Raw genomic sequence first — 25,042 nt, forward strand, 5'->3', positions numbered from 1 at the left:
AAGTAGCAAAGTTTCCCTAAGGTACCTGTAATTTGTGTGACTTTGGACACTGCAGCATGTATGCATGGAGACCTGCCGTGCTTGCTTTTTTATATAGAGAGATGTGCAACGCCACCGATTACAAAACTAAATCAATCGGAGGTATGTGCATCTTAATCCAAATGTGGGCATGGGAACGATGCACGACTTTAGCTCCAAAGAGGACTCCCCCATAATAGAAAATAAACCACTCGGACACAGGTTAGTCATTTAAAAAATTAGATTTCATTTGAAAATAATTAATAATGTAACGTGTGGGCAACGATGATTTCATATTTTTTTGTAAGTGGTTGTGATGCGGAAATCAGCATATTAGCAATGATGATCTGATAGTTTTTCGTCGCAAATTGGATATCATGAAACGACATGAGGTAAGAAGATCGTAATATATTGGTTAAATAATAAATATTATGTCATGTTTCAGTGAAAATTAATAACTGTATTGTTGTATGTAGTTTCTGTGGGAGCCTTACAAAGCAACTGTTATGTCAGCGTTGCCTCCAATTTGTTTGGTTGGAAGTGTAGCATGGTGTGCAGTGGTGCCACTCATTTGTTTCCATGTTGTTGAGTGGCACCTCAACAACCCGATAGAGATTTGCGACAATTTGAAATGCAACAACCTATTCCCGAGTGTCCTTCGCAACCACTCAATATCCATGGCATAACGCTGAAAGACAAACAAGATGAAAATTGGGGACAATTGTTCGCCCCAATGATCAGTCAATGAAAATTAAGGACAATTGTTCGCCCCAATAAATTATACCTTCTGTTGGGTGAACAATTCATACTGGTTGAATCATGTCGGTGGCTTCATCGTCTGTATCAGATATATCATCAACACTATTATCTTCGTCTAAAGACTCTTCAACGTATGAGTTAGACACAAGATAATCATCATCATCATTATCATCTTCATCACCATGTAAGTTGCTCACATCTCTTGGCAGTTGCGCCTCATTATTAGATAAATTATTTCTACATGATGTAAGAGAATTTGCAGAATGATACATAAAACCACCAGCCACATCCTTTTCTATGTACAATTCCAAAATTGACATTTGATTTTGTTGTTGAAAACTTTCGAGCATGGTTTCAACATCTTCGTCATCACAAATTTGCAAAGCAACATATTTTCCAAAAACTAAAAATCTACAACTGATAGCAGAAATAATTTCCTTATTTTCTAACTTTACCTTATCTCCAATTTTTTTTTCAAAGCATTGAAACTAATTCTACGTTTAATTTGAATCGCTTTTTTATTGTCTTCAAATATTACATCATCATTCTCTTTATATACCCTTCCATTGAAATACAATACTGTTATAATTGAATTCATCATGTACCTACAAAAACACTATTGTAAATAATTAATCATAATAATAATAATAAATTCAAAATAAAAAAATATAATCACAAAAAACCTCTTTACTGAAACTTCACATTAAAACTTTATTCTAAATAAAAATTATTAACTTCAACTAAATATGATGAAAGAGACTTAAAACAGTTGAACGATTTGAAGGTACTAATTTTAAAGGCAAAATAATCTATCAACGAAGCAAAAGGTAGTAATTAATCTTAACAATAATAATTTAAAAATAAATAAAGGTCATTAATTAAATATGATGCCACAAACTTAAAAGTAAAAAGTAAAAATTAAAAAAGGTAGAACAAAGGAACGCTTTCAAAGTAGACATTTTAATTACATTACAAAGCATCAACCAAGTTATTATTATAAAGTCACACGAACAAAACATCAACAGCAAGCTAATCTAATTAAAAAAAATACTACACACTTCATATTGAAAAAAATTTCCGCAATCAAAATACTTACTTCAAATAAATATGATGCCAAATAAATTTTTGATTTTAAACAGGGTTGAAGTTCAAGGCTCATAAATTTTTAACACACACGAACAAACCATGAACACCAACCTAATCTAATTTAAAAAATACTACAACTTCATATTTAAAAAATTTTCCGCACTCAAAATACTTACTTCAAATAAATATGATGCCACAAAAATTTTGGATTTTAAACACACTTCAAAAAAGGCTCATAAATTTTCAAGACAGTAACACAACATCAACACCAACCTAATGTAATTATAAAATAACTACAAACTTCATATTCAAAAAAAAAATTCGATTCTAAATATTTTCTTCAAATAAATATGATGAGACAAATTTTTTTTTTAAACAAACTTTTACTTTAACCCTCACAAATTTTTAACACCAACAAAACATCAAATACAAAGCTAACTTAATTAAAAAAAATTATAATAAAAACTTCACATTCAAACTTTATTCCGGTGTCAAAAAAATTACTTTCAAAAAATTTAATTTCATGCCACACACATTTGATTGTGAACTTCAAACCTTGAAGGCTGACTTGAAGAAGAAAAGGTTCAGCAATTATCAAAAAACTGAGAGCAAACAATTTTAAAAACTGAGCAATTTTTAAAATGCACAGCAAATGTGGAAGGAGCGCCTATTTAAACCTGATGATCTCGCCAGTGCCACTGGCTATATCAGTGATCTCGCCAGTAGCACTGGCTATTTCCTTGTCATCTCGCCAGTACCACTGGCTATATGCCCTGAAAAAGCTATGCCTCTGAAAAGTTGCATCTAAACCCTAAAAAAACATTGCCAAAAGCTGATGCCTAGCTGTGCAAATCACCAATATGAGCAGCTACTCCCCTCATGGTCAAATCGCCAATATGACTGGCGAGACCATTGCCACATGTCGACGCCAGCCCAAACTCGCCAATGGGGCTGGCGATTTCCTTCTTCCTTGCATACATTCACGCACAAAACAGACTCATGCAGGAATAAGTTTAAAAATAACACCATTTGAGGAAAAAGTTTGGAAAAGTAGCCCCTTTAGGGCAATTCACCAACACATGGCACAGTGAATGATGGGAACTCCTTAGCAAGCAAAAGCTTCGAACCTTTTGATGGGGCCATGAATGGATGTGCGTGTATCAATCAAAGGTTGACACTTGTCGGCCAATAATTAATATTTACACTAAGTTTAGGTGAGGAGGCTAGTGGTGTGGGGTAACAAGAGAGAGAATATATGTGTTTGGAGTGGAGTGGGAGAAGAGAGGGAGGGAGGCTGGAAAATGAGGTAAATTGGTGAAGAGATCTTTTGATCTTTCAATTTCCCAGAGCAAGATCATGTGGGATGTGGTTTTCATTGGAAAGTGAAGTGTGATGGACCTGCACACTTTATCTCTAATGGGTTTTGGGTTTAGGTTAACTCAAGTGGTTTGACTAAGGCAAAGGTGCTTGTCTACTAGCCAAATCACCAAAACCAACTCTCCTTCACTTCACTTCACATGCACTTCCGAATCCCTTTCACTTTTTTTTTCTTTCTTTTTATCCAAGGGATTAATTTATTATTTTGTCATATTTCCTACGCCATACATATATATTTGGTTCAAATATGCTTATTCTTCTTCTATCCATTACCACAATAATATGGTAGAAGTGTTGGTAACACATTTTTTAGATTAAATTAATCTAGAGGTCCTATAATTTCTATAATTTTAATTAGCTTTCTATAATTTAAATATTTTATGAAAAATATTTAAATTATAGAAAGCCTAAAAAATCTTTAAATTAATCTAGAGGTCCTACCAAGCCTCTTATAGGATCACCTCGCACAGAAACATCAGTCATTAATGGAATTTATAAGGGATTTATGGAAATTATACCGCAGAACAATGATACTAAGATGCATACTCATCACATGAGTGGATATGCATTTTTTGTAGTCGGGTAGTGGCTAATTCCTTCTCTTTTATGTGTCATTCCATGTTTTTGGAACCAATAACACAACTTGATCTTGTTGGCCGCAGGATGGATTTTGGTGATTAGTCTGAGAATAGCAGGGGTACATATAACAAGTGGGATGGAATAGCTCGCACTACAGCATAGGTATATATATATTTATCTTAGATATGCTATATATTCACATCACAGGTCAATTATTTAATGTTAATAATTTCACCTTCTCACTCATGTTCTTGATGAAGTCTTTGTTTAAGGCATTTAAAAAGTTGAAACTTTTTGTTGCAACTCTAAACCTAATAAACTCCTGCTTATCATGTTGCTGACTGGCATACTAGTTTCGGGTTAGGTGTTTTAAGGTTTACATGTTTTGTTGAGGTGCAGAGGAATTGATGATGTGGTGGTGAAAATATATTGAGCCTGAAAAGGCAGTATTTCTTTATTAGTACTAATGTAGATAATATTGTAATATTGTTATTATAAATTGATTTTCATATTATATAATAATATTTATTCATTATTAGCAATATTGATAATATTGTAATTATAAATATTGATTTTCATATTATATAATAATATTTATTAATTATTAGCAATATTGATAATATTGAAAATATAAAAATTGATAATTAATTAACCTAAATTTTAATTGCAGGTTATTTAATATTTAACATCGGTGGTGACATAAGCACCGATGTAGAAATCTCTTATTTCTAAGACGGTGTTGACGATGCTTAAGTGAGCACCAATGTGGAAAACCCCCTTTTTTACATCGTTCACGAATATAACACCGATGTAAAAGGTCTAATTTCTACATCGATGGTTAGTATAACACCGTTATAATAATTACTTATCAAAGACGGTTGGTACGTTAGGTGCGATGTAGAAAACGTTGTCTTTCTACAATGATCGTTTTAGGACCGATGTTGAAACTTTTAACTTTCAACGACATCTCATTCTACATCGGTCAATCATCGATGTAGAATGTCATTTTCCACCGATGTAGAAACTGTGTTTTGTAGTAGTGATAGAAATAGGGTTTTGCTCGGGAGGCTTTTTGAAACTTTACCAATCAAATCATTCCCCGTTCCATTGGTTTCACCGCCAATGTGTAACATATAGTTAAGACTCACTAATTGACAAAATGCATGCAAAGTCAATGGTTCCTTTTTTTATATATAAATAGTCAATGGTTCCTTTGTGTAGTACTCCTAGGAATATGATTTAGCATTCTTTTAAAAATCATTTGTTGACATAAATATTTACTGTATTTTTAATAAGAAGTTTAGAAAGGAATGTTATACTTTCGATAAATAATGATCATAAATAAAAGGTGAACTCAAGATTTTGGAGTCAATGTTATTTAATCCTATCAATTGTTAATACTAGTTTTTTTTTTCTGACGTCTGGTTAATGCTCGTTGGTAGGTCATTTGATATAATGTTAACTAATTTATTATTGTATTATACATATTAATTAAACTAATCCTTCATTAATGTCAATATAAATAAATATATAAACATTTAAATAACATAATTATAAGTCATTAAGCAAAATATATTCCGGAATAACTTCTGGATTATGAGATTAAACTCATTAAAAGATAGATAATTCTGTTCCAATATTATAAAAATATATATTTAATTTTTGCACGACATTAGAATATTATACTATATATATATATATATATATATATATATATATATATATATATATATATATATATATATATATATAGGTAATTTTATGGAATCAATATAATATTTTTTCTAATGTGATAACTTACATGATTCAATCTTTTTGTTTTATTTTTTGGTTACGTCAGATATCACATGTTTCCTTCAATTCATTGGATTAAAGATTAATTTCGCTCATAGTATGTGATTGCTGCTAGTCAAGGGAATTTTGCACATGATTTGAATCAAACACAATTTTCTTGCTTAATAAATCGTTCTTACTCATGTGAACGCAACGAGACGTTACACCGGGCAATGAGAATTCATCAATCAAATTACATCCTAAAATACCTGAATTATGGTTAACTCATCACCTCTGTCGGTATGACCGTTGTTATTGTCACCACCACCTCTTCCGCCATGACCGTCATCCCCATTGTTGCCGCAAGGTGCGAGGCGGTAGCGACGACCACAGTAATGGTGGTAGTTGATGATGATGGGGAAAAAAAATCAACATAATAACAAAATCTATAATAAAGCAATAGGCAACGAAAATAAATTCCCCAAAAACTTGCAAGAACATATGAGGAGCACCAATAAAAATAGAACACAAAATAGAAATTAAGAAAAAACACATGAGACATAATTTGTTTAACGTGAAAAATCCCTCAATGCAAGAATAAAATCACGGGTCGTCCAAAACAAAGAAATAACTCCACTATAATCAATAAAGATACAAGAGAGTCTCTAACAAGTGCACTAAAACATGCTACAAACAGTCAAATCAAAACAGACCTCCAAGGCTTACAATAGAGACAAGAAGATCAAATCCCAAAATGTAGAGCAGAGAATGAGAAACATTTATCTCTCTCTCTCTTCGGATATCTTTTTGAAGATCCAACCAGATAATTTAAAGTATCACATGTGTAAAACATGCTGTCCAAAAATCAGCACAATCCAACGGTAAACAAATCCGCAGTTGTAATGTGAAAAACGCTCTCTAGTGGGTGTGCAAAAATCACAATGATTTTCCCTCTCCTTTCTCTATCAATGTTTTGTAACTATTTTTCCCTCTCAAATGAGTCTCTCTTACTCTCCCTAATCTGACCCCTCTCCACTTAAATAAGTGAGATAAAATGGACCTTATCAATTGGGCCTTTACTCTAGAGAGGAAGAGAACCCAAAAAACCCAACAAATCTCCCCCTCACAACTATGTGGAGGTGACCGCCAAACCGACGATCTCACAACAAGCTTCAAACTTCATTGCATCCAGCCACTTTCTCTTTTCTTCAATCTCCATGGCCTCTCTAAAGCACTCAAGTTCTCCATCATCTGTTAGGATCGTATACTGATTAGTAGAATACCTCTTAGAAGGTTGTCTCTCCCTATTGGACCTCCTGAGTTGAACATGAGGTGGTTTGATAGAATCACCAAGATTTTTATCTTGTGACATGTCATGGTCCTCTTCATCATCAGAAGCAAGAATATCTACCTCATCTTCAGGCTTTTGGACACCAACATCACTCTAAACATCAGTATTCCGATTTTGAATAGGCAGCTGGACTGGTTCAAAATCAGAAAAATCAACAACATCATTGTCTTCCTTGGGTGTAGACTTCTCCACCTCATCAATGTCTTCAATGGTTTGGTCTTCCATTAATTTCACATCATGACTTCTAACAAGCTTCTTCTCAACATGATCATAAAACCTGTAACCAAATTCCTTCTCACCATAGCTAATGAAGATACACTCCTTGGACTTTGCATCCAACTTAGACCTCTCATCCTTTGGAACATGCACAAAAGCCTTGCAGCCAAAAACTCTTAAGTGATCATACTTCACATTCTTGCCAAACCAAATTTTTTTCGGCACCTCATTATTGAAAGCAACAACATGCCTAAGATTGATAACATGCACCGCCGTGTATAGTGCCTCACCTCAAAAGTGCTTAGGTAACTTTGCTTTAGAGAGCATACATCTCACTCTCTCAATCAATGTCCTGTTCATTCTCTTCGCCAAACCATTCAGTGGAGGAGTTTTAGGAGGATTTTTCTCATGAGCAATACAATGCTGCTTGCAATAGACATCAAATGGTCCACAATACTCACCACCATTGCCAGTACGAATGTGTTTCTGCTTCTTGCCTAATTGCCTCTCAACTAAGACATGAAATTCCTTGAACTTCTCAAGAACTTGGTCTTTTGTCTTTAAAGCATAGACCCAAAGTTTACTGGAATAATCATCAATGAAGGTAACAAAATAAAGTGCACTACTAAAGGATTTCATCTTCAAAGGGTCACAGACATCTAAATGCATTAATTTAAGCAACTCAGATTTTTTGGAGAGAGGATACTTCTTGAAGGATACTCTGGTTTGCTTACCATCCATGCAATGAGAACTTTTCTCTAAATCTGCATTCTTCAATCCTGGAAGCATATCCTTCTTGGCTAAACAATTCAACCCCTTATCACTGATATGACTAAGCCTTCGATGTGACAAAGATGCCTCTATATCCATAGCATTTACACTGTCTCTAGCAACCAAAGCTTTTGTCCAATACAACTTTGAAATTTTCTCCCCCTTGGCCACAACCAAGTTACCCTTGGTGAGTTTCCACTTTCCAGAACCAAAGTGGTTGTCATAACCAACATCATTAAGTACCTGCACAGAGATCAAATTGAATCGAACATCTGGAGCATGTTTCACTTCTCTAAGTAGCAATTGCATTCCCTTGTTGCTTTGCAAACAAAAATCACCAACACCAATCACCTTGGACACGCCATCATTACCTATCTTCAAGACTCCAAATTCACTTGGAGTGTAAGATGTGAAGAAATCCTTCTTGGTTGTAACATGCAGTGTAGCACCATTATCAATTATCCACATGCTTTCATCATATACAAGATTAAGTGAATCAGGGTCATGGAGAATAACAAGATCATCACTAGTTGCAGTAATCACATGATCATCACCATGATCCTTCTTGTCTTTACTCTCCTTATTCCATAGAAAACAATTCCTCTGGATATGCCTTGTTTTGTGACAATAATGACACTCAACATTCTTGTACCGAGACCTAGACTTTCTCTTGCTCTTATCTCTATCACCATTCATCTTCTTCTCTGGTTTCTCCCCCTGTTTTCAGTAACAAGCACCTTTGACTGAGAAGAAGTACCGTGCGCCTTCCTTCTCATTTCTTCATTAAGAGCACTAGTCTTTGTCATTTGCAAAGGAACGATACCATTGGGGGCAGCACTAATCATGGAAACCCAAAATGTCTCCCACGAATCAGGTAGAGTTATTAATAGGAACAATCCCAACACATCATCATCAAAGCTGATACTTGCAGCTAACAACTGATCACAACATCCTTGAAATTCACTCAAGTGCTCAGTAAATGGAGTTTCATTCTTTTACTTCAATTCAACAAAGTTCTTCAACAAGTACAATTTTTTGCTCCTTGATTTAGAAGCATACAAGGACTCAAGAGTTTGCCACATAGTTCCCGCATGTGTCTATGAGAAATAAGATTATAAATGGGTTCATCTACAAAGTGTCTAATAAAACCACATACAAGTTCATGTTCAAAACCCCACTCTTCATCAGACATAGAATCTAGCTTTTGTGCGCCAAAGACTGGAAGATGCATATTCTTCACAAATAGCAAGTCATTCATCTTGCCCTTCCAAAAGTGATAGTTTGCTCCACTCAAGGATACCATCTTCATATGTGCCTCCATCATTCAAGCAAGTAGAAAAACAACCCCTTAACCAAAGAGCTCTGATACCACTCTGATGGGGAAAACAGGATAACACAATAACAAACTCTATAATAGAGCAATAGGCAACAGAAATAAATTCCTCAAAAACTTGCAAGAACCTGTGAGGAGAACCAATAAAAATAGAACGCAAAATAGAAATTAAGAAAAAACACACAAGAGACATAATTTGTTTAACGTGGAAAACCCCTCAATGCAAGGGTAAAAATCACAAGTCGTCCAGACCAAAGAAATAACTCAACTATAATCAATAAAAATACAAGAGAGTCTCCAAAAAGTGCACTGAAATATGCTATAAACAACCAAATCAAAACAAACCTCCAAGGCTTACAATGGAGACAAGAAGATGAAACCTCAAAATGTAGAGTAGAGAATGCAAAACACTTATCTCTCTCTCCAGATATTTTTTTGACGATCCAACCAAACAATTTGAAATATCATGTGTGTAGAACCTGCTGTCCAAAAATCAGTCCAATCCAACGATGAATGAATTCGTAGTTGTAATTTGAAAAACGTTCTCTGTAGGTGTTCAAAAATCACAATGATTTTCCTCTCTTTTCTCTCAATGTTTTATAATTGTTTTTCCCTCTCAGTCTCTCTCACTCTTCCTAATCTGACCCCTCTCCATTTAAATAAATGAGACAAAATTGACATTTTCAATTAAGTCTTTACTCCATATAGAAAGGGAGTCTAAAAAATCTAACAAATAACCGTGGTAACAGTCATGATGATCATGGTAGTAACTACAAAGGTAATCATAATAGCGAGAGGTGGTGACAATTAATAATTGATGATGTCTAGTGATCATGATAGTGACTCTAATAGCAAGTGTTTTAAGTTATTCTTGATCTTATTTCTTTATTTTATTTAGATTTGATGGTGCAGGATATTTTATTAAAGTGGGTCACGTGATCACTTACTTGTCTTTCCTGCTTTCCGGTGTTTTCTTATTTCTCCTTCATCTGCAAAAGGTAAAATACAGGCTCAGATGCACTCAAAATTCGAAAGAAGCCAAAGTTCCTTACAACGGGACCTGAACATGATAATAAACATAATAAATGAAACTAATTAATCAATGTCATATATGACAGCAGCTTTGAATTAATACTGCGCCAATGCCATATGTGTTCTAGTTGAATGCATTGCACAGGAAAAAACAAGCATTCTTAACATTGTCTTCTTGGCAAGGAGATATCTTTTTTATTTTTCTAACAGCATGGTCATCAAATGCAATACTTTCTTTTCAATAATACAAGCCAATTCATATTCTTCCAAATTTAGTGTGCAATTACAACTTGGAAACTCCTTCGTGTTCAACTTGCATCGGGAGACAGATTTCAGAGAAAAATCCCAACTTGCATACTGTATTGCAACCATTGCAGCTTCAAAGTGAAATTCTGTGTACAACTTGCTTTGAGAGAAAAGATTAAGAGGAAAGGTGCAAATTGTTTTCCAAATTCTTGCCTTCTTTAGCCTTCTATCTGCTGCTCCTGCTTAATGTGAGCCAGTATTTATCTCTTTCGCAAATGGCGTGTTAAGGAATAAGGGGAAACTGGAAAGACGTGTATCACTGAGCAGTAAGCACCATCACGTGACCCACTTTAATAAAATATCCTAGACCGTCAGATTTAAATAAAATAAAGGAACAAGATTAAGAGTAACTTATATATATATATATATATATATATATATATATATATATATATATATATATATATATATATATATATATATATACACAAGTCTATGTGTGTGCAAAAAAAAAGTTCCAGGAGAAGTAAAGTTTAATTGCTTTCCTTTCATAACTTTTATTCGTCAACGAATTAAATCAAAATAGAAATATATTTATTATACAAAAATAAATAATATAAGTGTTCAATTAATTAAGTTGATCTAATGAATCTAAAAACTTAAATCAAACTAATGAAGGCCTTATTATTTAGATAAGTTTTAATAGAGGAAAATGAAATTAACTTCTCCCAAAAGTTACTTTAGTTTATAGGGGAAGCTTATTTTATTCTTTAAAAATTTACTTTATGTCAAACTTAATATAATCTAACCCATGATAACTCTATCAAACAATACCCATGACCAGTTGTTAATATCTTGGTTACCCAGTTTCTTTTAAATTCTTTTAGAACTATGACAAAATGGAAATTCTCTTCACCGTTGTAAATAATTTTGGGACAAAAGGGGCAGTAATTTTGTGTTATTTCTTTACATATGGGTAGAGTTGTCAAACGTCAAAATAAAAAACCACAACAAAAGTTATTCGGAAAATAAATCACACAAAAGTTATAAATGGATAAAGTTAAAATGTTAAGTGTATGAATAGAAGGAAAAGTGAGAGGAAAAAAATAAAGGAAGAATGAAAACTTGATAAATGTGACATGAATCGATGAAAGTTACATGAAATCAACTTTTATTTTTTTTGCTTAGTTTTGAAAAATGTCAAATGAAAAACATAGGAAAGATAAATTGAGTTTTTTTTTTTCATTTTTAAAAACCTCTTTGAAAGAGTACGTTTTAATAAACAAGCTTTAAATGGAAAGGTAGGATTTTAAAATTTTGAAGATATGTTAGTTATAAAACTTAAGTTAGCTTTTAGATGGAAAAAAACATCAAAATTTCTAGATATATTCTAACAAGTTTGTTTATTAATTATTTTTTTAGATAACTCAAAAAATCTTTTTAATCTTATAGTTAAGTCCAATATGCTTAAGAGCAAAGACCATTTCTTAAACGATTGAGTTACATTATTTTCATAATATTTGTTACGATCTATTTAAAAAATAACTGTTTATAATGTATCATTCATATTTTCTAAATATAAAAAAAAACTACAAAATTTTAAAATCAACGAAAAAAAATCTAATCTTAGTACTTATGGATACCGTTGTGCCATAACTCCTACGACCCTGTCCTAGATTGCCATCATGTGTTGCAACATCATGATATTTTCAGGCTTTCGATGTCGTAACATAATATCGTAGTAACCCTAATTAACCCATTTTGCGATTTCGACATATATAAGAGCCTGAAGGCTGAAGCTGAAGTCATGTCCTTTTTTTATCAGCATTTGTTGTCAGTCAAGTGGTCCTCACTAGATGTTTCCAGTGTCTCGTCCGTAGTTATCAATCTCCAAATTTGTGGCTTCGGCTCCTTCCTTTGTTGTTGTTAACCTCTATATATATTCTTTTAATTTTTGGTGCAAATAAAGAAACTTTTTTTTGTGATAATAATATTTATTTTTAATAATTTTAAAAATCAACAATGGAAGAATTTTATGATAATATTTAATTCATCACCAATTATCACTTATACTTAACTGATTATTGTATTAGTGATATTATTTTTAAATGTTAGTACTAAGAATGATGTTTAACGTGATAAACACATTGTCACTTACATTTGTACCTAATCAGTTATTTTGTATTTGAGATGAACAATGTTTATTATAAACACAAAATTTCAGTTTGAAATTTACTGATATATTAATATTATATTTTGTGACAAATTGTTTTAAAAACAAATTCTTCAAATATCTAGTAATAATAATCATTTGTCATTAGTTATATAAAGTAATTTTTTAATTGTTAATAATATGATAAAAAAATACATTTCTTCGATTGTCGTTTATTTGTCAGTTGTATGGTGTACTGTATACGACCAAAAAAATTGAATAAACTTCTTAATGAATAATTTTATAAAAATGAATTTAAAAAATAATTATTTTTTTATGAATTTTAATTTTTTAAAATAATTCGTGTAAATTGAAGAGTTTAGTATTCTTGCTCTAGAAAATTTTTAATAACACAAGTATTGCTTAAAAAAGCTAGCTTGAGTTAGAAGTTAGTCTAAACTACGCCAAAGTTTTTTTTTTATCAAAAAAACATTTCAGTTGTTTAATAAGATATTTTATTAGTGAAAATTATATAAGTTGAAATTAAAATGTATTACGAATTTTAGTCGCTAAAAATGACATTTCTTTTAGTATCATCAGTAAATCTTTTTAGGTATATATATTTGATTTAATAAAAAAATATTTTGTTTTACTTTTTTATTTATATTTTTAAAAGATTTAAAAAAATGATCTATTTAACTGTTTCTTTTCCAACATTTTAAAGCAAAGAGAAAAATAATAAATTGGCATTTTTATAATAAAATTTGAGGTTATTAACTATACATTGATTGATAGTATAAAATAACTTTATTTTAAAAATATTACTTTTAAAATAATTAACGTGAAATTAAGCAAAGCTTATCACCAATTGATTGTGATTTGTATTTAGACAATAGTGTAAAATTTTATTCTATTAGTATATAGCTTATTTTCTCACAGAATTAAAAAAAAAAATATATTTCTTTTTTGAAAAACTTATTCTTTGATGTGTTAACTTGGATTTTACAGTACTATAAAAGAAAACTTGGTTTTTACAGTTCGCATGAGATTCCGATCGTCTGCAATTACTAGTAGAACTAGTAATCCCATCCATTGAATTTATATTTTATAGGAGTAACATAATATATTAATCTTATGGAATTAAAGTTTACTATTAATTTTAACAGTTAGATTTTTTTATTACGTTTTTTCTCATTATGTAATCGTTAGATTTATAACTTCACACTCTGTACTGTAGAGTAGTTTCTTTTGAGAATATGGAAGATCGGAATCCTTGCATGAATATAGTAGTAGTATTTATTTTGTTGATTTTCTGACATATGTTTTTTTTTATTGCATGCTTGTATTTCTTCATTCGCTTAATGAATCATTTAATGCTACAATGAAAAGGTTGGATCCGACATAGTGCATCAAACCAACCCGCTTTAATTTGGTTTGAATTTCGTAAAAGAAGTTAAAACAAATATTGCCGAGTAATTTTGATCAGCTTTGATTTTTTTTTAAAACCTTTAAAATACTCCAGACTTGTGATTAAAAAGTACTAGCAATATTCAATATTTTCTACTTAAAAGAAAGAAAAATCTTATATTGAAGGTATGGTTGTTATGGCATTTTCACGATGGGCCCAGAAGTTGGCGGTGAATCGGTGATGCTAGTTGTGTTGCTAATATTTGCAGCGAGAAATTCTTACTTTCTTAAAAAGAAATTTTAAGGTCTTTGAGGAATTATGGGAATAAAGGATGACACACACACATATATATATATAGTGATTCAGGTATGATTCTCATATTTTTCTTATTAATAATATAAACAGTATAAAAAATTTACTATAATTTTTTTGTTGAAATTAATGATCTTTCTTAATTTTACAAGGAGATGTATTTTAAAAATTATATTTGAATATTTTATACTAAAACAAGTTAGTGATAAATTTAAATTATTTTTTTATCTAATGTTAAAACTATTTAGAGTTACTTCATCTCAAAAATTATTATTATTTTTATCTAAAATTAATTATTCAATATAATCTAAACACATTAACAACCAAAAGGATTAAAACAATTATATACGATTTCATTACATTCATGCATAAGTAAGAATGATTTCTTTTTTTATAATTTATCACATATAAAATTTCATTAAATAAGAATGATAGAATCATATATCACAAATTTATGATTGGACACCATCTATCTATTATCCTGTAAAAAAAAAACTAAACACATTAACCATTGGCAAAAACACCAAAAGGGACCCCTTTTAGAAATTATTTACCAAAAAGGGGTCCTTTTGAAATTATTTCCGGGGGGTCTCTTTTTTTATTGCAAAGCGCCTCCCACCCCGGCGCCTCCACTGTGCACGTGACACGTGGCACAGGGAGGTAGCGCCCCTGCACCAGGCGCGACTGGTAGCGCCCTGACACTGGACGCGACTGGTGGCGCCCCTGCACCAGGCGCGACCCTAGACGCCTAGGGACCAGGCGCCACCCCCCCAACGTTAAAGCCCCACCCCACCCCAACCCCTCCTGGTCCCCCCTCACCCCGTGGTCCCCTCACCCCCACTCCCTCCTTCTCCCCCTAATTCTCTTCTATCTGAAGCTTGTCCCCCCCTCCCAACACTCCATTTTTGCTTCCATTCTCCCCCAAAGTTGCTGGTATGTGATTTTTTTAATTATTTCAAATTTATTTATTTTTTATAAATTGTTATATTTTATTTGTTGTATGTTTTTTTTTTGCAGGTGGTCATCTTGTGTACAAATTGCTGTTAGTTTAATTTGTTTATTATTTTAGTTATTTTTTATTAATTATATAACAAATTGTTTATTTGTGTTACGGTTGTTTAATTTTTAGAATATAAATTTAATTAAGATTCATAATAAATATTACTATAATAATGTTATTATGCGTATTTAAAAAAGAAAGGCATATTATTATTATATATAAAATATATATATATACGTGTTCTTATATTATTTTCTGAAATTTGTGAAATTGAGGAAAAAAATATATATATTTTCTGAAAGTTGAGAAAAAAAATCCTCAATGTGAAGAAATTATTTTTTATTATATATATATGCTTATTGAAATTATTGAAATTGACAATATATATATATATATATATATATTTTCTGAAAATGAAGAAAAAAAATTCTGAATGTGTAAAAATTAATTTTTATTATATATATATATATATATATATATATATATATATATATATATATTGAAATTGCTGAAATTGACAAAATATATATATATATATATATATATTCTGAAAATGAAGAAAAAAAATTCTGAATGTGTAAAAATTAATTTTTATTATATATATATATATATTGAAATTGCTGAAATTGACAAAATATATATATATATTTTCTGAAAATGAAGAAAAAAAAATTCTGAATGTGTAAAAATTAATTTTTATTATATATATATATATATATATATATATATATATATATATATATATATATATATATATATATATATATATATATATTGAAATGGCTGAAATTGACAAAATATAAATATATATTTTCTGAAAATGAAGAAAAAAAATTCTGAATGTGTAAAAATTAATTTTTATTATATATATATATATATTGAAATTGTTGAAATTGACAAAAAAATATATATATATTTTCTGAAAATGAAGAAAAAAAATTTCTCAATGTGTAGAAATTATTTTTTTGAAATTGTTGAAATGGAGAAAAAAAAATATATTTTCTGAAAATTAAGTAAAAAAATTCCTCACTCAATGTGAAGAAAATTTAAATTACGTGTTTGTTTGTAAAATTTTAATTACGTGCTCCTTTTTAAAATTTAAATTACGTGCTCGTTTCTAAAATTTAAGTTACGCGTACGTACTTAACTTTATTTATTATTTATGATATGTGTGACTATTAATTTTTTTTTTCTTTCTATACAAGAGTTTTAAAATGGCTAGTTCGTCATCTTCTCATCATTATCACGTGGCATCTGGACCATTAGAGGATGATTTATTGTGGATGCAAAAAAATCATGTATCCCAACATATTTGGAATGGTGCTAATGATAGGACATTAAAAATTCGACGAGCCACACCACTGTACAATCATAGAGAAGCACCGCCCGAAGAAATTATTCCTCTATTACAAATTTCGGGTTTGTACCCGATAATGAAATTGGCGCAGCTGAAAGTGAATGGAGCATTGGTGAATGCTTTTATTGAAAGGTGGAGGCCAGAAACGCATACATTTCATTTGAAGTGTGGAGAGGCAACTATTACACTTCAAGATGTTTCTGTGCTACTTGGTATTCCTGTGGATGGAAGACCATTAATTGGAAATACAAATATTGATTGGTTTGAATTGTTTCATGAATTATTGGGTGTCATGCCTGACGATGCTGCAATTGATGGGAACTCAATTAAATTGAGTTGGTTGTCTTCTCATTTTGCAAATATTCATGATTTTACAGGCAACCAAGAAGGCCTTGAAAGATTTGCTCGTGCTTGGATCTTACGATTCATAGGTGGGGTAATGTTTGTTGACAAAAGCAGCAAACGGGTGCATTTGAAATATTTGCAATTTCTGAGAGACCTTAGAGAGTGCAGTAGTTATGCATGGGGAGCTGCTGTTTTGGGTAACCTTTATAGAGAGATGTGCATCGCAACAGACTATAATGCTAAATCAATAGGCGGTTTCACTCTCTTGATTCAATTATGGGCATGGGAACGATGCCCAACATTAGCCCCCTCAGTTATTCCTCCACAACAACAAAACGCGCCACTTGGTTACAGGTATACTTTCCTTTACTATTTTGAATTCATTATTAATAAACATGCTTGGTTGATGTTAATCATTATTCTATGTAACATTTTATTTTGTTATTTAATTTTTTGTGAAGATGGTTGGGAGGTGAATTGCATCACATAGGCAATGACAATTTAATTGAGTTTCGTCGTAAATTAGATGTCATGAAACGCGACGAGGTAACAATTTTGATGTTTGTTTATTAAATGATGTTGTATTTCTTAATTAATTTATTAAATTTAACTTTTATATGCAGTTTGTATGGGTCCCTTATGCTGGACATGTGGAAATGAACTTGAGTCAAGTTTGTTTTTTTGGGTCTGTATTATGGACATGTATCATACCACTTATTTGTTTTCAAAAAATGGAATGGCACCAGCCGGATAGAGTCATGAGACAATTTGGAATGCAACAACCTATTCCGGGACCAGTAATGCAACCCAACAACATACATGACTTGACATTAAAGGGAAAGGAAGGAAAAAATTGGATGCGACTAATGCAACCCGCGCTTAATGAATGGAATAGTCGCTATGAAAGGAGAGTACAGCAGACGCCGCCACAAATAGGGACCCTCGGTCTGAACTCTGAATATATGAGGTGGTACAGGCGTAAAACAAAAGTTTATGTGGACCCAAAACATGCAAGAAGAGGACTATTGGTATACATTGTCCATTATAATTTAGAAAAGAATGTTGCGCTTATTTAAGATTATTTTAATAACTATTCATTTATTTTCTATGCAGGGTGAAATCGCTGAAACACTACATTTTATGGTGTCGCCTGTTGGGAGAAGGGTTTCTACTTTTGACGATTTACTGCCATGTATCGAGAAGATCACTCTTTTGTCTGAGGAAGAGGATAGGATACTTGAGGCACATGAAGATGCTCCCCCTTCTCAGCCACAATTTGAACATCAACAGTTTAATATACTACGGCAAAGTGTGGAGACTCGAGGCTTAGCGCGACGTCGAGAAACTGTTGATGCAGCAACATATAGTTTGCCTCCGATGCCAGAACGACAACATGGAATGTATTACACACCGCCGACATTCACCCAAGAACCGTCTCAGATGCCGCCGATGTATTCATACCCACATGATTTTCAACCAGGGTATAGTTTTGCAGGCATATTTGGGTCCTCTCATTCTTCAACGGAAACTCCTTCATTTACCCAAAGTGGTCAAGTATCGACCCCAAATGCCTCACTTGCTGGTCCGTGGAATGTACCTGGAGATATACCCGACATGGACGACTTATTAGGGGTCGATTTACGTCATGATTTCTCTGCCGAGGCTGACCAAGTGGATGAAAGGGCGAATCCTAGAAGAAGAAATCCTGATAGAGCAGCTAGAAATTGGGACCGGCCATGTGGAACTTCGTCGCGGCATCACAGACATAGTGATGATTGATTAATAATGAGTTTACATTTTTTCCGCATGGTTTAACATTTTCATGTACCTTGTATTATTTTTTTCCATGTGTTTCATATTGTCTTCTACTTTGTATGATTTTATTTCATGTTAATTTAATATTATTGTCACTTCAACGTTTCAATTTATTGTGCAATGCTTTTAAAATAAATAAAAATAAATAACCATAATGTTAATGACACATAAATCAAAAGTGATCTCTTACGTAATTTAATGGTCAAATCAAAAAAGAATTGACCAAATCAAGAAGCATTTTAAAACATTTTAGGATTTCAAAATGTATTTTAGGTGAAAATGTATTTTATTGAAAATGTACTTATATATACTTCAAAAAGAGAGAATAATAAAATATAAAAAATAACAAATAATACTAATAATAAAAATGAAAAAAATTTAAATTTTTGATAAACAAATTAAAAAATATACAATTTAGAGTGTATAAAAAATAATCTTATTGAAATTTTGGGTTGGGGGAATATAAAAAAATAACAAATAATACAAATAACAAAAATGAAACAAAATTTAAATTTTTGATAAACAATATAAAAAATATAAAATTTTCGGGGGGGGGGGGGGGGGGCGTGTGGGAAGAGGTTGGGGGTGTAAGAAGAAGAGGCTGGGGGGTGTGGGAAGGGGCTGGGGGGTGTGAGAAGAAGAGGCTGGGGGGGTGTGGGAAGGGGCTGGGGGGTGTGAGAAGAAGAGGCTGAGGGGTGTGGGAAGGGGCTGGGGGGGTGTGAGAAGAAGAGGCTGGGGGGGTGTGGGAAGGGGCTGGGGGGTGTGAGAAGAAGAGGCTGGGGGGGGGGGGTGTGGGAAGGGGCTGGGGGGTGTGGGGGGCGGCAGGCGCCTGGCTGCCCGGCGCTAGGGCACTACCAAAGGCGCCTGACCCCTGGGCGCTACCAGTCGCGCCTAGTGCAGAGGCGCTACCTCCCTGTGCCACGTGTCACGTGCACAGTGGAGGCGCCGGGGTGGGGGGCGCTTTGCAATAAAAAAAGAGACCCCCGGAAATAATTTCAAAAGGACCCCTTTTTGATAAATAATTTCTAAAAGGGACCCCTTTTGGTGTTTTTGCCTTAACCATTATCTAAAATCATGTTAGCAGGCCCCACCTAAACCAACACCAGCTGGCGGTTGGTCCCGTAAAGCACCACCAAATCAAAACCAGCAAAGAACACAATTCAAACAAAACTGTGCTAATTGCAAAACGAGTAAATAAAGCCACAACCTAATGCATATATTAGCTCAAGGGTCACATATTCAATTCCTAGATGTCAGATGCACCTAATGTCCAAGTGGGCCCCACCTCCAGACTGGATCATGCGCCGGACTACTTTGCTTTGTTCTTTTCTTTTTTGTTTTTGTTTTAATAAAAGAAAGTTTAAAGACTTCATAATTATAAGGCAAGGAGGATGGTAAGAGAACATAACCGATATAACTAAAGTGCCCTATCTTCTTTTATTAAATGTATGAGGACAAGTTTATGTCCATTGGTTAATTACTTTTTCTTTTCTTTTTATTTTTTTTATCTGTTCATGGGTTAAAAATAAAAAAATGACAAAAAATAATTAAGTCCTGTTTCTTTATATTTGTAATTTTAATACATTACTGTATTATTGTTTTAAGGTCTATTTACAAGTAAAATTACTTTAATAAAAATATTAGCATTTTGATAACTAAATTATTACTTTTTTACTTCAATACCAAAATAAATATTTTTCTCACTTTAATTAGTTTTAATATCTATTAAATGAATTTGACTCGTCTAAGACTAGAAATGGATTTTCCAAAATACTATAATCCAATAGTAACCATTAATTATACAATCAATAGTTGATATTCTAATTAACTTTAGATTTTATTTGTTAAGTTAAATTTTTTTTTCTTAATCGACCGTTTTAGATTGCCAGGCAGATGCTTTTTTAATGTTTTGAAACGCGGTGTAGCCTGCTACGTCAGACACGTTGATCCAACGGCTAATGTGTGGTCCATGATGATATCCGTTCTGTACCAACAAAGCCCATCATCATCATCAACGTCAAAAAACGAACCTCATTACATTAAGAGAAAACTAACTTTTTTTAAATCATTGAGTATCTACTAATTTTTTATAACTAATATCTATTAAAGAATTTAATTGATGAATTTAATAGGTTTTTCTCTCTTTTTTCATATATAAGATTTAAATTCAAAATCTTATCTAACATATTCGAGTCCGATATCACTTAATCAAATATTATTATATTGTTGGTCGAGAAAACTAACTAGGTAGTCTCTATATAAACCTTTCGCCACATCTCTCTTACATACCATACCCCATCACTCTCTCTCTCTCTCTCTCATCCACACGAATCACACTCTCCACAGTGCGATTCATTCACCAATGGATCGCAACGGCGTTCTCTCTCTCGCATTCATCTGCATTGTAGTCGCCGGCGTCGGAGGACAGTCTCCCGCCGCAGCGCCGTCAAACACTCCGGCAACTCCCGCCGCCGCCACTCCCGCCCAAGCACCTTCCACAGTACCGAAATCACCAGCTCCCGTTGCTTCTCCCAAATCATCTCCACCAGCTGCAACCCCTGCATCTACTCCGGCGGCATCTCCCACCACCACCCCCGCCGCGCCTGCTCCGGTGACCAAGCCACCTGCAGCCTCTCCTCCTCCGGCGACTCCTCCACCGGCAACTCCTCCTCCGGCGCCGGTTCCCGTGAGCTCTCCCCCCGCTCCCGTGCCGGTGAGTTCTCCACCCGCTCCTGTTCCGGTGGCGGCGCCAACCACCCCTGTGGCTCCCTCTCCGGCTCCGAAGCATAAGAAGAAGGGCAAGAAGCACGGTGCTCCGGCTCCTTCACCGTTGTTAGGACCTCCTGCGCCACCCACCGGAGCTCCTGGACCCAGCGAGGATGCTTCTTCCCCTGGACCTGGCACTGCTGCCAACGATGAGGTACTTCTTGTCTCTTTTGTACAATGTGCAATCAGATCTGAGATTTTTTTCGTTGGAGATCTCACATTCATGAGTAATATAAACAAAATAATGTATATAAGTGAAAAATATTTTACCATCGAGTATGTGAATCAACTTACACGAAAACATGGATCAACTCACATGAAATTGTTTAAGCTTTTTAAAGCTTAATCCGTATTCTTAAATTTGAGTGATTAGGTTAAATATTTTGGAAGGGAAAATTTGTGATTTAAAAAAATGAAAAATAATTTTTCACTATGAGTTAAATTATTGAGGATGAGTTCGGTTGAAATCCAAGTACTGAAACTCGTTTGAACTTAACTGAGTTTAGGGTTTTACACTTTTACTATTACTACACCAAACTGAAAGTGAACTCAGATGTATGCTTACGATGTGGCCACGCGCCACCATTGACGCATGGATTTGGTTACAAATTAGGGTAGCCTTTTAAAAAAATTTACTACTAATTTATAACAGTGGAGTAAATCTAGGATTTTGGTTAATGGTAATCAATAAAATATTAATTACTTCTTTCCTTTGGGCAAATTGTGAATACTTTAACATTGTTTAAATATGGGATCTGACATTTTTTGCTTTATATTTTCAGAGTGGAGCAGAGACCACCATGTGCTTGGAGAAGGTTCTAGGAGGCCTAGCTTTGGGTTGGGCTACCCTTGTTTTGGTCTTCTAGACAGGCTTTGTTGCTGTTATTAAATTCTTGTATTTGTATCATTTATTTCCTTTTTTTTTCTTTTATCTTTTGAGCCTGTATTGGGTACACATTACATTTATTTACATTGTTACCTTCAGACCCTTATTATTCGATTGCTGTCGTTGTCCTTACTAGTGCTTCTTTGCTTGGCCTTTTGTCTCGTTAGTTTTGGGTTTAGATCATTATTACTCTTTGGGACTTGTTGAGACTTGAGAGATGGATGATGCTAGTGGTCACCAAATTAGAGATCACAATTATACCTTCAAATATTAAAGTTATGTTTGAATTTTCTAGTAGAATTGAAATTAAATTTAGGAGCTGATTTTATGTAATTACAATATAGATAGTAAAATTAACCATTCTTACTTTTTAATTCACACTTTACATACAATTAAAACTTAATTTAATTTTCAATTCATTATCTTTGAATCATTATTCTTGGATGCACCTTCATGTTTTGCAGTGGTTTATCTCTATTATTTTTGTTGTTTCTATCATTATTGCTTTTACCATTAGCACTTAACAGTAAAATTTGAGTAAGAAGAAAGATATCTTCAAAAAGAATAAGAAAAAAGAAAATAATGACAAATATAAATAATATAATTTTTTTTCTCACTCTTGTCGCAAATCGCATGTCTCTGTCGTTGTCATTGACTGCGACGATCAATAATTACCCATGTTATTAACTATAGAGCTAATGCCATCAGTACCAGCCCTGCAGTTATAACACCACACAACTAACCTTAACTACGATTCGTTGGAAATATATGTGAAATTTAAAACACAAACTTTTTTTCCCCTTTAATGAATTCAGTTAGGTAAGGTAAGCTACTTCAATTGTGAATTTTCATTTGTTCATTTTTCGTTTCGTCTCTTTCCTTCCATCTTTATAATGTAAATCTTTATTTTTTAAAAAAAGCCTAAAAAATACTTTTAAGGTTACGGTTTACAAAATTAGTTGAAAAGTTAATTAATAGATAAAGATTAATCGAAAATAATTTTATTGAAACATAAGTATTTGATAAAATTATTTTTTTTAAACATTGATAAAATTTTATGTTTACCTTAAATAGAAAAGATTAAAGGAAAATATTGTAAATATTCAAGAAAAAAAAATATAAAAATTCATAATATGGTTCGTAAGATATTTCAATTATTTTCTAACTATTTTTATTAATTGAAAAATTCGGTTGAACTATTCAGCAAACAAGCTTTCTTTAGTAGTTTTAATTGAAGTAACATTTTTTGAAATGCACTTCTAGCTTCTAGATTTTTATATTTTTTTCTTTTTTATCCTTAATATTTTAATATTTTTTTGCTTATCTTTTTTAAATAAATCATGATTTTATTATTTTTTAATAATTTTATATTTTTCAGCCAATTCAACAATTAGTTTTACCGAAAACTTATAATTTAATAAATTAATTTTTCAATTTTCAGTTAGTTTTCTTGTGACACCCGCTACCCTTACAATTTATTTAAAAGATTATAAACACATAATAATAAAAGAAGGAAAAAAAACATGCAAAATTAATTAATAATTTTTCTTTTTAAACACATTTAATTTAAATCAATTCAAAAGGTTAAAGGTTCACATCCACTTAGTGAAAATATAATAGAATTTTTTTTAAATAAAAGATAAGATTATCCCGGCTCAAAACAAGGTCGTCCACTCTAAATAAATAATAAAAAGATACTAAAGTAGAAAAGTATAACGCAATTATATTATTCAATAAATCATAACATGCGAAAATCATAATATGCGAAGTAAAATCCTATGCCCCAATGTCACTTATCAGAGCATATTCCTATCACAGACTAAGTCTCTCCATCTCTAGCATGTGACTCATCATATGAAGTCTCACCTGAAACAAAGTGGCAATTAGCCCAAACACAAACACACACCGGGAGTGAGTTATCATATTCGTATATAATAAAACATTAGAGCATGTGAAACATATAATACTTAAAGCTGAATTTATATAAACAACATTACTACACAAAATCGCACACATTATTTACACCCATTCAAGTTTACACACTCCATAAAATAACATCAACCACAATTGTTAACTCAATGAAATTCAAACACAAGCGTTATGTAACAATTATACTAAGACTCAAGCCTATATGCAATGTGGTACCATGTCAGTGAAAAACAACACTGGGGCGCTTAGGAGTACATGACAAAGCACACCACACAATGGGTATACTCGGTCACTCTTACTAAGTAAGATCATAAGGTGACCAGTCAGGGTTACTCTGTTTTGCGAGAATGCCCCAACCACATGGGATCAACATGGGTTTAAAGGAGCATTCAAACCGAGTATCTTTACCCCCAAGGCCTAGACTCCGAAGAATCCGTTTGGGCCTCACCTTCCTGATTCAGGTCCAACCCCTAAAATATTTTTTTTTTGCACGCATACACTGTTTATGAGTTATATAATACCCACGACCTC

General features: G+C 32.7%; 1 protein-coding gene across 1 annotated transcript; it reads left to right on the forward strand.

Moving 5' to 3' along the window:
- Positions 1–21,200: 21,200 nt before the first annotated feature.
- Positions 21,201–22,722, forward strand: LOC114394048 (lysine-rich arabinogalactan protein 18-like). Its single transcript, XM_028355596.1, has 2 exons — positions 21,201–21,850; positions 22,479–22,722. Exons 1-2 carry the CDS (start codon positions 21,293–21,295, stop codon positions 22,560–22,562), a joined length of 642 nt encoding a protein of 213 aa, XP_028211397.1. The 5' UTR covers positions 21,201–21,292; the 3' UTR covers positions 22,563–22,722.
- Positions 22,723–25,042: the final 2,320 nt, after the last annotated feature.

This window comes from Glycine soja, chromosome 17 (assembly GCF_004193775.1).
Source record: "Glycine soja cultivar W05 chromosome 17, ASM419377v2, whole genome shotgun sequence".
NCBI lineage: Eukaryota > Viridiplantae > Streptophyta > Magnoliopsida > Fabales > Fabaceae > Glycine > Glycine soja.